The 14905-nt window shown below is 37.0% G+C and overlaps 2 protein-coding genes across 2 annotated transcripts; both read left to right on the forward strand.

The window, feature by feature from the left end:
- The first annotated feature begins 6 nt into the window (after window positions 1-6).
- LOC100742852 (nose resistant to fluoxetine protein 6-like) lies at window positions 7-4518 on the forward strand. The gene is made up of 18 exons (XM_024371604.2): window positions 7-185; window positions 281-488; window positions 576-741; window positions 828-907; window positions 980-1075; window positions 1149-1278; window positions 1358-1417; window positions 1505-1698; window positions 1815-1936; window positions 2043-2285; window positions 2381-2588; window positions 2676-2841; window positions 2928-3007; window positions 3080-3175; window positions 3249-3378; window positions 3458-3632; window positions 3724-3866; window positions 3950-4518. Exons 1-18 carry the CDS (start codon window positions 23-25, stop codon window positions 4079-4081), a joined length of 2592 nt encoding a protein of 863 aa, XP_024227372.2. The 5' UTR covers window positions 7-22; the 3' UTR covers window positions 4082-4518.
- A 4738-nt stretch (window positions 4519-9256) lies between these two features.
- Window positions 9257-14274, forward strand: LOC100742968 (nose resistant to fluoxetine protein 6-like). The gene is made up of 14 exons (XM_003485277.4): window positions 9257-9917; window positions 10430-10674; window positions 10911-11104; window positions 11227-11348; window positions 11494-11736; window positions 11833-12040; window positions 12117-12282; window positions 12369-12448; window positions 12521-12616; window positions 12691-12820; window positions 12896-13070; window positions 13203-13345; window positions 13424-14201; window positions 14264-14274. The coding sequence occupies exons 1-13, from the start codon at window positions 9695-9697 to the stop codon at window positions 13565-13567; spliced, it is 2169 nt and encodes a 722-aa protein (XP_003485325.1). The 5' UTR covers window positions 9257-9694; the 3' UTR covers window positions 13568-14201; window positions 14264-14274.
- The last annotated feature ends 631 nt before the right edge of the window (window positions 14275-14905 follow it).

Genomic DNA, 14905 nt, shown 5'->3' on the forward strand with positions numbered 1-14905 from the left:
AGAGTCGAGGGAACAAAATCGCATGAACCAATATTTGCTCTGTTTTTCGCTGCTCAGAAATGTACGGCCACTATTTAAAATACAAGAAGGTGTAGAGAATTTGCGTATATTCTACGGTATTAGAGCGTTGGGCATGCTATGGATTATTCTCGCGCATTTGTTCATATTCGGGTTTCATGTTATGGGTAAGAAATGGGCTACAATCACGCTTGAATTTCATTAGTACATTCCGATTTTTGATATAGCACGACTCATTTAACGACACCAATCGTGTGTGCAGCTAACAAATCGCTTTACTACATGATGGACGGTGAAATACTCATGGAAATAATAAATAATCCCACGTTTTCGGTGGACACGTTTTTCTTTATGAGTGGTTTTCTGTCGTCTTATATTTTTCTCAAGGAACAACAAAAAATGAAGGGAACACTGTCTATAACAGAAAAGACGAAAATGTTCTTTCAAATAATTATGAAGCGATATATTAGGTATAGATGATTTTAATATGTCTTTGTGTTTTAATTTATGCGCGATGCAAATACGATGCTAATCAAATAAATACATTAATTTTGTAGGCTTACACCTGCATATTTCGTCGTTATACTGATAGCGATATTAAATTTCACCTGGCACGATCATGTCTCAGCACTTCTCCCCTTTGAGCATCCAAGTGCTAAGTGTTCCAAATATTGGTGGACAAATATACTTTACATAAACAACTTCTACCATTGGGATGACCTAGTACGTATACTTTCTTTGGCAATTCATTCTAAACATCGTTCGCGTTACTACGAAAGAATCGTTTCGGAGAGAAATACTGTTTGCAGTGTCTCACATGGAGTTGGTACTTGCCCAATGATATGCAGTTCTTCGTATTTGGTAATTTTCTCCTAATATTATCGATCACGTGAGTTTGAAATTTGGTTTTGTAGTCATTCATTGGCCAGTTTTATCCGGACACTAAAATAGACTGTTTCAGGCATTACAATATTGCCATTGGCTTAGGCGTTTTTAGCTTAGTTTCATCGATAGGATCAGTCGCTTATATGGGGTACACTCTTAATTACGAGCCTACGTTAGTATACAAAATGTTTAACACTCTTTGTAACATAGGGAATTTGTAAATATACTTATATTATCTTTCCTAGGTTGGATGAGCAATATAAGACACTGACATACTTTTATATACGACCGTGGTGTAGAATATCTCCTCATCTCATAGGAATGGCTACATGTCACCTTCTTAACAAATGCAACTACGAATTACGGTTATCAAAAGTAACATATTCTGTTTCTATCAGTTTTGTCGTTACATTTCTGTGCATCTATCAATAACGTGATTAATCCAATCTTTTAGAAATTCTTAGTCCTTGGTTGGACTAGCACTATGCAATATCACCAAGAATTGCCATACGACGTAAGCACGTGGATATCATCCGCAATTGACATATGAAATCAGATTTGCATTATCGGTTTTTATGATTGTGGTGAACGCTTCTTTTAGGATTTGGTGACACTTGGACTTTGTCTACCGGCTTCCTGCACCAAACACGATGTAGCTACAATGCTAGATAAAGTCATCCATAATGAAACTCTTTTCATTGGAAAACTTTTTGCCATAAACTTCAGACTCCTCGAAGTCACTGATTTGGTGAATGATTATCAATGGCTTCTCTCTTTAAAGATAATCTCCATCATGTACGTAAATTTCAAGCTCTTAATCGACACTCCGAATTTCTATTCTCAATAGACATAAATACAAGTATCACGATCGGCGTGAATATCAAGTAGAAACTTTCAAACTTTGATTACAGAGGCGTTTTGGTGTTGTTGTGTACTATCGTTATAGGGGCCACGGTATACGATATTTCCGCCCGTCGAAACCGTGTAAACAGCGAAAAGGAAATCGTTGCGCTTAAAAATGGAAATACGAAGGGTAAGCCATACATACAATGATATCTGGTATTCTGCATGTTAAGGATTCTGATCGCCTCGAGTTTATTTCACGGGAATCTATATAACGTACGGTTAACTTTGAATAGAATTGGAGGACGTGAGAAAAGTAAAATGCAAAGCCAGTGACGATGAATCGGCACTCTTAGAATCAAGGCAACAAAATCACATGAATCAATATCTGCTCTGTTTTTCGCTGCTCAGAAATGCACGGTCACTATTTAAAATACAAGAGGGTACAGAGACTTTGCGTGTATTCTACGGTATGAGAGTGTTGGGAATGCTATGGATTATTCTCGGGCATTTGCTCATGTTCGGGTTTCATGTTATGGGTAAGAAATGGGCTACAATCACGCTTGAATTTCATTAGTACATTCCGATTTTTGATATAGCACGACTCATTTAACGACACCAATCGTGTGTGCAGCTAACAAATCGCTTTACTACATGATGGACGGTGAAATACTCATGGAAATAATAAATAATCCCACGTTTTCGGTGGACACGTTTTTCTTTATGAGTGGTTTTCTGTCGTCTTATATTTTTCTCAAGGAACAACAAAAAATGAAGGGAACACTGTCTATAACAGAAAAGACGAAAATGTTCTTTCAAATAATTATGAAGCGATATATTAGGTATAGATGATTTTAATATGTCTTTGTGTTTTAATTTATGCGCGATGCAAATACGATGCTAATCAAATAAATACATTAATTTTGTAGGCTTACACCTGCATATTTCGTCGTTATACTGATAGCGATATTAAATTTCACCTGGCATGATCATGTCTCAGCACTTCTTCCCTACGAGCATCCAAGTGCTAAGTGTTCCAAATATTGGTGGACAAATATACTTTACATAAACAACTTCTACCATTGGGATGACCTAGTACGTATACTTTCTTTGGCAATTCATTCTAAACATCGTTCGCGTTACTACGAAAGAATCGTTTCGGAGAGAAATACTGTTTGCAGTGTCTCACATGGAGTTGGTACTTGCCCAATGATATGCAGTTCTTCGTATTTGGTAATTTTCTCCTAATATTATCGATCACGTGAGTTTGAAATTTGGTTTTGTAGTCATTCATTGGCCAGTTTTACCCGGCCACTAAAATCGACTGTTTCAGGCATTACAATATTGCCATTGGCTTAGGCGTTTTTAGCTTAGTTTCATCGATAGGATCAGTCGCTTATATGGGGTACACTCTTAATTACGAGCCTACGTTAGTATACAAAATGTTTAACACTCTTTGTAACATAGAGAATTTGTAAATATACTTATATTATCTTTCCTAGGTTGGATGAGCAATATAAGACACTGACATACTTTTATATACGACCGTGGTGTAGAATATCTCCTCATCTCATAGGAATGGCTACATGTCACCTTCTTAACAAATGCAACTACGAATTACGGTTATCAAAAGTAACATATTCTGTTTCTATCAGTTTTGTCGTTACATTTCTGTGCATCTATCAATAACGTGATTAATCCAATCTTTTAGAAATTCTTAGTCCTTGGTTGGACTTTGGCAATTCTATGTAATTGCTCGATTCTATTTACACCCGTGAACCATAACACGTCCTTAAACTTAGCCATTCTTTCTTTGGCCCTCAGTAGAACGGGCTGGGCACTGGGTATAGCCTGGCTGGTAGTTGTATGCACTACGAACCATGCTGGTAATTCGATATTTTTCATGTCATTCAGTAATGCGTTAATGGCATTCTTCTTATTGTAAATTACACCCAAATATATTTGATACGTTTGCAGGTATCGTGAAAAAAATCTTATCGCTAGATATTTTTGTTGTTTTGAGTAAATTGACGTATGGTGCTTATCTTCTAAATCCTATTCTTATACTTTCGGCTTTTTCTTCAAGTTATTATCCTTTCTACGCTGATAACGTCACCATTGTAAGTATAATGAAACTATTTCATTTGGACAATTTCGATGTAATATTACTATTGTATTATGAAATAGCAATTCTGTTTTCCAGGTTACCCTGTTCGTTACAATGGCTGTTTGTAGTTTTAGTGCTTCTATTCTCTTATACGCAACAATCGAAATGCCGTTTATGCGATTGTATAATAGTGCACGAAGAGAAGCGAAGCAACATAATTCTTCCTGAATTCTTCGCGTTCGTTGTAGATGTATTTATGATGGTGATTATTATAACAAACATATAGCAATATACGGGAAATGTTCCAAATACCTGTTAAATATAAAGATTTTTTAAATATACAAAAGTATAAGTGAAACGAAAATCGTGATTAGAAAGTGTGCGTTAAACTCAAACGCATTGAGCACCTGTCGACTTATTCGACACACGCAGTCGATGAACTACAAAGATACCGGGTATCTATTCGCGTCGCTGTAATGTTCGTGAGTATGATCGTTTCTTTAAAATGTGTTTTTAGAGTTACATATCATTTTCGTCGCCATGCATGAAATTTATAGGTAAAGCTAAGCTATTTCTTCTTTACGTAAGCACTTATATAAGTACTGAAAAACCTTTCATGATTTTGTAATATGGATGTAATATTATCATGGCAAAAACTGTGAGTTGTAAAAATTTATCTTAAAAAAAATCAATAAAATCGACAATGACTGAGTACGAAGACTATTACGATGAGAAATTAGAAGTTCGAGATACGTACGTTAGTTAGATGAAGTATCCAAATAAGTGAAAATATGCCAAGAACAAGGTGGATGTCAGGAATTTTAGGAAAAGAGTGATTTCCATCAAAGTTGCGAAAACAGAGATGAATTTTGTTTTCTGAATTCGAAGATTCGTAAATTTGGACTTATGAATATTTGCAATTTTCATAACTCAAAAGTTTGATATTTTGAGAATTAATAAGCTCGGAAGTTCGGAAATTCGGAAACTGGAAATTAGAAAATTTGGGATATCGAAATTTATAAAATCGGAGAATTTATCGCTGTTAACGCCGCTGCATCATTCATGTAACCGAATATTTATATTTATATTTGCTATCGGATCCATAAAACAAATCGAAAATTGATATTACCCATCATGCTATTAACCTTTCAACCTGCAACATCATGTGGTGACGAAGTGGTACGTCCTTTGGAACAAACATAAAGAACACGTGCATGAAATTTTGTACGTCCTTCGGGTTATAAGCGACACTTTCTCTTCTTCGCCGCATTCGCACGTGCAGACACATTTGCCGGAAAAAGTTCAAAAAGTGATTTGATATTTTAAAACTATTCCATAAATCTGGAACGAACCATCTGCTTAATATATTTAAATGCGTATGGGCCTACGTAGTCTTTGTCAACAGCTGAAGGAGAGCAGTTGTATCGATCCTTTACCAAGCATTACATAATTTGATCTAAAGTAGACTACGACTCAACAATCTACAGCCCTGCCAAACCACATTACATTAAAGGTAATAAAATAAGGGTAATTACAGGGGTACATCGTGCATGCAAAGTCAATAGTATCCTCCTTGAAACCAAACATATCTATATGGTATTATATCGACGAAGATAGTTTCCAAGTATAAAATACGCTCTGAAAGCCCCTTCTACATCATACATCAAAATATGTTATTATATGTATATTAACAGATATAAGGAACTATGTGATAGGAGCGAGCAGACAAAGCAAGGCAAGACGGAACAACGTTTTCTTAGATAACGGTACAACGTTTTCTTAGATATATGCTCCGAATGAGCTTTTTTTTGCAGGTGCAGAAATCTTCATGGACACTCCGCTGCTGCTAATATTCGACAATAGCAGAGTAGTGTCGGACTCTTAGCGACTGAAACTCCACAATGACCATCCTACGCGTGTGACAGCAGTGCAACTTTCTGTTGCACCCCCTCCCGCGTCCTCTTGATTGAGTCAGTCCTAAAAATTCCCTGACTGTTGAATTTGGCGCTACGTGGAGCCATTGCCCCTTCTAGTCGGGGTCCGTTGGGACGGCGATGAAGCAGCTCTAGGCCCCCTGATCGCCATCCCCCACCATCGCGTTATCCTACAAGAGAGAGAGTTTCTCTTTCTCTCCCTTTCTGCTCGCTCCTTTGCGAGCATAACTCGCTCGCAGTAGAGGCGGACAGCCTCGTATTCCCGTGGCCCGCTCAGCATCACTTTTACAATCGCCGAGGGGGTCAATCTCACGCCTATGACGTGCCGCAGGATGTAGCGGGACCGCTCCCACGCCGGACAAAATTCCAGCACGTGCTACGCCGCGTCTCTGCCCACCGCGATGCCGGAATGAGCTGCTGTCACGTGACAAGAGACCGACGACCAAACGATCCTCACAACTCATAACAATTTATGATCAATTATAAATCTGCGAACATGTCACCTTTTTCACAAAATTGGAAAAAATTTTTTGAGAAACTTTAACAGTGTCGAAGTTCCGATAATGCATTGGAGTCTTCACCATTTTTTAAATTTTTATTTAGAAAATTTATAACGGTAGATGCAGCATGTGGATTGTATACATTATACTTGGCCGTTTCACCTGCTGCCTCGTCTCACGTCGAGGTGTAAACATTAAACGTTTACTAAAGTATCTTATGTGGACCATAAACGTAACGAACACTCGTCTGCGACCAGATGAGCGTTGCAACGTCCGTCGTAACGTCTGTCATTTGAATGTTTATGTGACGCCAGCCGTAACATAAGGTAAAATGGAACATCTATCTACATTTAGTAAAAAATGGAAACATCTCGTAGTATACGCGTATATTTCTTGCAATCATAATTGTTAGCATAATAGCATAATTGTTTAATACAGATGTAGAAATCAACGTATATTTCATATAGAAGGGAAACTAGATATAATGCATGGAATGTCAAAGAGAATGGTATATTTATCTATGACTTTTGTTCATGAAATAACAAACCACCATATCAAATTTAATTTAATTTATACTTCCTACTTGTAGTTTTATATCTCTATCTGGGTATCCTCAACAAATTTCACGTTACATAATATATATGTCGGATTAGGGTTAGAATATTGGGCGTTCGATGAACCTTCACTCAAATTTACCATCGCGGATATAGCTGATATTTATTGGTACAAATGTGGGTACTACAAGAGGCTGTAAGTAATAGCGGCGATCGGATGGTCGAGATGTTGATGACAACGAATTCAGGTTCGATAACTAATCCACGGTCCACGGGATGACGAATGCGACGTGATACACGTATGACTCCACGTACAAGTAAACTTATCTGCATGAACTACAACAACCCCAAATCCAAGTGGAACTGTCCTTATATATTCCTGTCCCCACCTCTCGGGCTAATCTTTGTTTTTAAGGAGAGCCGTATAGTCATTCCATGCCTCTGTCAGGTACACGTCCCTCCCGTGACCGTGGCTACGTCCAGTGACCCGCTATGTCACTTCGAGCCCAAACCGATCGTCATGAAGCCAGATTGGAACATTAAAACTATTTCTTATTTTTATTGCTTAAGTCTAACTATAGTAAAAGTCTGGACGAGGGTATTGGGCGTTTTCCCACCATTCCAGATGGGAAGTCCCGATGTCCTTTCATCTCCGATATATATTTTTGTTATATATTACCTATAGTAGTTGCATCCAGAGTAAACATATAATTATAGTCTCTTTTTATATAAAATAATAGTTTCTAATTCGTAAGGATAAGGATTTTGTAGCTTTACATGATTTTAAATGGGCGTTATAGGAGATCGTCAGACTTGCTCCAAGATCTCTAAAAATCGCATGCCATTTCTCTGACAGAAAGTACGAAAGAACAATACGATATACCGGAACTCGAACGAGGAATATCCGCCTTTTGAGTTTCAACTTTTTATTGGACGCATGCGGCACAATAGCGCTGTGCAATATCGCATAAAATCAAAAAACGAAGTAAGTCTACGGATATTTCAGTGTTTACATCTCGAATCCATATATCCAACTATTCGAGTCGCAATGCTACTTGTAATCAATATGTAATCATCAGTATGATCTGTACAGCAAATTTACCTCATTAAAACAACCCATGACATTTATGTACGACCTTTCACGATTGCAACGAACTATCAGAGGTTCGAGACATTGTGCTTTTATCAGGATTTGATGACTTTTGGAGTTTGCTTATTTGCATTCTATATCAAACGCTATGTCGTCACTATGATGGATGGAGTATTCCATAATGAAACTCTTTAATCGGAAAACGTTTTTTACAGACTTGAGGCTGATCGAAGTCTCCGATTTGATGGACGGTCAACAATGGCTTCTCCCTACGAAATTCTAAGCTCGTTATTGAAAGTTCGAATTCTTGTCACTAATTGGCATACACGCTATATATCGCGATCTGCGTCCAATGAAAAATCGACTAGAAATTTAAAAATTTTGATTACAGAGGAGTTTCATTACTTTCATGTGCTGCCATCATAGCAGCCACGTTTCGATTAGTTAAATTACTATTCGGAAGTAGCCGTGTTTACGATACGCTTGGGTACTGAGAACACGATAGACATGGAAAATTAAAAACGTTGTCACCATTGCTAAAAGGAACTTTCTCACGGAAGCTGGCGTCATAAAATTGCTTAGAAAGATTCTTACGTTTTGGTCGTTTCGAACGGAACGATCGTTACTTTCTTTTGGACATGCAGGCGAAATTTTGATTGGATAAATCGTGGAAGAAGGTGTACTGTGTGCATTTTATAAAAATTTGCACTTCGGTGATAGAATCCCACAGAAAAAGAAAGTGAATTAAATGTAGAATTACCTTTATACATTGTGATACTATTGTCTTAAATTCGAGAAATGTTTATTCCCGATACTGGTTATCATTGACGTATATTCATGCTATTTCGTAACGTTGCTTTTAATTGCTACTATGTTATCATATTTAACGGTTTGCAACATACTGTTCACTTGGGAATGAATAGTCAGACTATCGGAATTGAAATAATTTTGTAATATAATATAACAGCTCAGTTAATGCTCCACAGAGTTGGTCAAAGAAGGCGTAGATTATTGCGTAATTATTGAATTTATTATAATTATGATTTTTTTTTGATCGAATACAACGCCATACATAAAAAGCCGGTATCTAAGCTGGAAAACTAATCTATAACTTCCTGACCGCGGCCAAAAAAAATGTAAGGCGCGAGATAAAGCAATAGATTGATGATTTTCAGTTACCGCGGCTCCAGGAAAGAAATAAGCATTTTAAAGCGATATATTTAAACACACTCGCATTTTAATAGCAGCAATGAGCAATAAAATTATGGAAATTCCAAGAAGGAGGCTAGCTCAGACTTCCGCGTCAAAAGCTTTAATCATAAACATATTAGTAATTATATCGACCGAACCTAGTTGGCTGACAATTCCGGAACCTCACTTGGAAAATGAAATATAAGGTAAAAAGAAACGAACATCGGAGGCAAACGTTTCAAATAACTAATACTGGATTACAAAATTGGATCAGAAGAAATAATATGAAAAACTAAAGCAATTAAAATAATTGTGATATTTTACATCATAAATGGTGTGTCCTGTAGCGACTATGCATTGTCGCCTGCAATCTTATCGGAAACCGTTGAGCCTCTCTAACTTCATTTGCCATTCGAGCCCCGTTCGACACAGCAGCATATACGATCGCACATAGTACCGAAAGAGCAGCAACGTGCTTTATTGCAAAAAAGAAAACAAAATACATTCACGTGGCTGCCGATATTCCTCGATAGTCAATTATAATAATTCAAGTGTAAATCTCATTTCAAAGTATGAAGTGCGGAAGAATTTCGTGGACATGGTTATCCCTGCTATCTTTAACAAGCTTTTACGTGTCAATAAAAGCGACCGAACTAGACCCGATGGCCACAAGGAAGATACTTCCAGTGTACGCGGTTTTGGAAAATGCTGATCTTCTAAATTCCAGCAGATGTCGGACGGAGATAGATGAATTTCGGAATGCGGTGAATAACCAGATACTTTGGGCTCTAAGAGGTCAATAGAACTTTTAAGATATATAGCCGAATTCGGTTCCGCGAATTCAGTCAATTACAGCGAAAAGAAAGAAGGAAGCAAACTAAACGAAATACGTACAACCGACCATGATTCAAAAAGATGTACACCGTGTTTGCGATAGTGTTTCGTGACATGTCCTCGATGAACACGTTTATACCGCGGAAAATTCGAATCAAAAACAATAGAAACAACTCCTGTGCAACCGCGAAGACTCTTCTGATCACGGTACCATCACGCTACGTTGTGATTGTGTAAGATGCGTAATTTTTTATCGAGCCATTTCCCGACCTTGCGACTTTCCTCATACGTTGCATAAGAAACTAGTTCCTTCGTACAGGGCGTGTAAAAGCTGCGATCGTCGTTGTCATAGTTTTTCCGATCAGCTGATGCTGTTGGCTTCAAACGGTGCGATTAATTTTAACACCGCATCAGATCCTTATCGCCAATTGTATCACGAGCAGTTTCCAATGAGAGATCATGTGTTTTTTAAGCATTGGATACCAGTGGCGTACCATCCGGAGGATTTGTCGTCGGGAACAACCATTGGCTAGGAGACCGACTAGGTTGCAAGCTTTTCTCTGAAAATCGCACGGTATTGCTATCGGACAAAATACGAAAGAACAATTCCATATACCGGAACCCGAATGAAGAGTATTCACCTTTTGAGTTTCGTTTTTTTATTGCACGTGCGCGGCACAATAGCACTGTGCAATATCATATAGAAGTAGAAGACGAAGTAAGCAAATGGATATTTTAGAATTAGTATCTCGATTGTATATCTCTAACGATTCAAGTTGCAATGCGAATTACAATCAGTGCATAGCCAGTTTGTGCAGTCAATTAAGAATTTATCGCATTAAAATAATATTGATAGATGATATCATTAATATTAAAATATTTCATGAAATTTACGTGCGAACTTTTACGGTCACGACGGACGATCAGAAAATTGAGAAACTGCATCCATTTTAGGATTTGATCACGCTTGGACTTTGCTTACCGGCATCCTGCAGCATAGGCGATGTTGCCACTATGCTTGATAAAGTATTTCGTAATGAGACACTTTTCATTGGAAAACTTTTTGATATACACCTCAAGCTGATCGAAGTCTCCGATTTGGTGGATGATGGTCAATGGCTACTCTCTGCGAAAATGATCTGCATCATGTACGTACACTTCAAACTCGCAATTTGAAACTTGAATTTTTGTCACTTCAGATATATATTACATAGGTCAAGATCTGCATCCGATAAAATATCACCTAGAAACGTTAAAATTATGATTACAGAGGAGTTTTGCTATCGTTGTGTGTTACTGTAATAGCGGCCACAGTGTACGACGTTTTCGTATATCGAAAGCGTTTGAATAACGAAGGGGGAAAGCTTACGTTCGAAAGTAACAACGCGATACGTAAGCTACACATACGTTGATACTTTATATTAACTATTATTTAACTATTACTTAAAACTGCACTCACGTTACCAATCTTACTGATTATTATCGCCTCGAGTTTATTTCATGGGAATCTATGTAACGTACGACTAACTTCCAACAGCATTGGACAACGGAATAGATGAGAAACGCGAAACCGACAATGAGGAATCAGCACCCCGCGAGTCGGGGCAGTTGAATCGTTTCAGCCAACATCTTCTGTGCTTTTCATTTCTTACTAATGTAGAGGAAATATTTAAGCTGGAAAAGAGTGAAGATAAACTACGCTTATTCTACGGTTTGAAAACGGTGACTATGGTATGGATTATTCTGGGGCACATATTATTCTTCGGATTTCATGTTATGAGTAAGAAACGAATTTTAACGATGTTTTAATTTTACTACTCCGATTCGATTTCTGATCTACCATGTATTTTTTTAATACAGTCACTCATGTACACAGGTAACACATGGCTTGTATATACAATGGACGACCATATACTGTCGCAAATCATAAGTAACTTCACATTATCGGTGGATGCATTTTTCTTTATGAGTGGTTTTCTGTTATCATATTCATTTCTGAAGGAACGACGAAAATATCATGGAATTCCGCCTATAGCAAAGAGGATGAACGAATTTTTTCAAAAGATCGTCAAACGATATATAAGGTATAGTATAGTATCAATGCTTGATTAATTCTATCGATGAGATTTCGATGATAAAATAAATACATTAACTTGGAAGGCTTACACCTGCATATTTCGTTGTCATACTGATAACGATATTGAATTTTACCTGGGACGATCATGTCTCAGTACTTCTTCCCGCTGAGCATCCACATACAAAGTGTTCCAAATATTGGTGGACTAACATACTTTACATCAACAACTTCTATAGATGGGATGAGCTAGTACGTATACTTTCTCAGATAATCTATTGCAAACATCGTTCGCGTTATTACAAAAGAATTGTTTCGGAGAGAAGTACTGTTTGCAGTGTCTCGTATGGAGTTGGTACTTGCCCAATGATATGCAGTTCTTCGTATTTGGCAGTTTTCTTCTAACTTTATCGATCACGTGAGTTTCTAATTTCGATTTTTAATCCTTCAGTGTCTAGTCGTACCTGGTCTCTAAAATCAATTATTTCAGGCATTACAATATCGCCATGGGCATAGGCATTGTTACGCTACTCTCATCGATAGGATCACTCGTTTACACGGGATACACTCTTAATTACCAGCCTACGTAAGCATACAAAATGTTTAACATTCTTTATAACATAAGGAATTTGTAAATATACGTTACATTAACTTTCGTAGACTAGACGGACAATATAGAACGATGTCAGAGATTTATATACGACCATGGTGTAGAATACCGCCATATCTCATAGGAATGGCCACATGCCACCTTCTTACAAAATGGAATTACAAATTGCATTTTTCAAAAGTAATGTATACTGTTTGTTCGTTAGACTTATATTTTTCTGCATCTTTCAATAGGGTGATTAAATTTATGTTTCAGAAAAGCTTAATCGTTGGTTGGTCCTTGGCAATTTTATGTAATTGTTCGATTCTCTTCGGACTCACGAACAAGAACATATCCCTAGGTCTCTCCGTTCTTTATTTGGCCCTCAGTAGAACATGCTGGGCATTAGGTATTGCCTGGCTTGTAGTTGCATGCACTACGAATAATGGCGGTAAGTAGATATTTTTCATGTCACTCAGTAATACGTTAATGTCATTTTTGTTATTGTAAAAATACTCTTTGAGTAATGCGAAGTATTTAACGTTTTGCGAGCTACACCCAAGTATACTTGTTACGTTTGCAGGTATCGTGAACAAAATCTTATCGCTGGATATTTTCGTCCCTTTCAGTAAATTAACGTATGGTGCTTATCTCCTTAATCCTGTTACTATACTTTTGGCTTACTCTTTAAATTATTATGTTTTATACATTAATATCGTCACCTTTGTAAGTATAATGAAACTATTTCATTCCGGCAATTTCGACGTAATATTAGTATCACGTAATAACGTTTCTGCTTTTCAGGGCATTTACTCCATTGCAATGATTACTTGTAGTTTCAGTGCTTCTGTTCTGTTATCCGCAACAACTGAAATGCCGTTTATATCACTTCTGCGATTGAATATTAGTGCACGAAGCAGAACGAATGAAGGTGGTAGCAAAAATTAGTCTCAGTCGTCCAATTATCAAACTTATGACAAGAACTTGGCCTTTCATGTGTCGAAATATTGAAAAACATATCTTTATGGCAGTGATCTCTGAACCTAATGTAATTGAATGTTTCATAACGTTTCCTGGCTCATTATTTATAATGTTGTTTAATTTATTAAAATGCCTGGGAAGAAGAATTAATTAAGGGAATCACTTGCGGCAAAATCTTACACGTTCTTCTTTATTGACGAGGATATTGTACATAGGAAAGTGATTTTGACGAAAAAATAAGTTCATATACAAATAAATATAGATCATTGAAAAAGGAGAAAAAGTCATTGCCTTGCAGTACACAGGTGACCTTCTCGCAGTTGTTTTTCGTACCTAACACTGCCAGTTGCCTTGCGTGTTAAAAACCAAAGCCTCAGAGAACACAATAAAAAACGTGTGGATAATGATACAAGATTACATTACAAGACCATGAAGTGAGCAAAAAATGATCGAAACCTAATCCATTATTCAGGATTTAAATGCACATAGTGTTCGAGACGAGAAAGTGATGTAGCAGCAAAGATTATTTGCTGCAAAGAAGGGAGGCTGACAAAGATTATTTATCAGTACGAATAACTGTCACACTTAATTTAAGCGGACGGTATATTAAGTGTTTGATGCGGTATGTCAATTTGAACGTAAGCGCAGACTTATCCGAAAAAGAAGTCCGATAACATCTCGGACGAGACATGTTGGCAACGATAAGACACGCTGATTATTTAAATGTTCTAGAATTTGCGAGGATGTTCGATTCAATGTCATTAGTCATTCCCTTTTTACAAGTAATGAGACCACTGCTACTGGCACCTGGGTTACATAGCGACTCGAAAAATTCATGCCAGAATAAGAAGTGAGAGAAAAAGAGAAGAGAGAAGAGTCACAAATCGCTGATCATTGCAGAAAACTGTTAATTTCTTAAGCTACAGAATAAGTGTTCAATGGCTTCATAACGTTATTAATGCTAGGAGAGACAGAATTTTGTGGGTTCAACTATAAAAAAATGCAAAAATGTATCTATATAAATGGATAATAATATAATAATAATATATAACATATAATATAATAATATAATATAATAATATAGTAATATAAATATAGAATATGAAATAAAGTATACGATGGAATTCAGCCTCGGTGTATTAAATTTGGTCTACAATAAAGTATGCAGGACATTAGTATGGAACACAGACTGACCAAAACAGTAAGTTAGAAATACCAAATTTCAAAAACGTCAGGGATTAATAGGTATCTAACCGAAGCTCTTCGCAGCTTATTTTCGTAAGAAGCGATTCTCAGTTACGGTTA

Source organism: Bombus impatiens, unplaced genomic scaffold (genome assembly GCF_000188095.3).
Source record: "Bombus impatiens unplaced genomic scaffold, BIMP_2.2 scf_0049, whole genome shotgun sequence".
In the NCBI taxonomy this organism is placed as follows: Eukaryota; Metazoa; Arthropoda; class Insecta; order Hymenoptera; family Apidae; genus Bombus; species Bombus impatiens.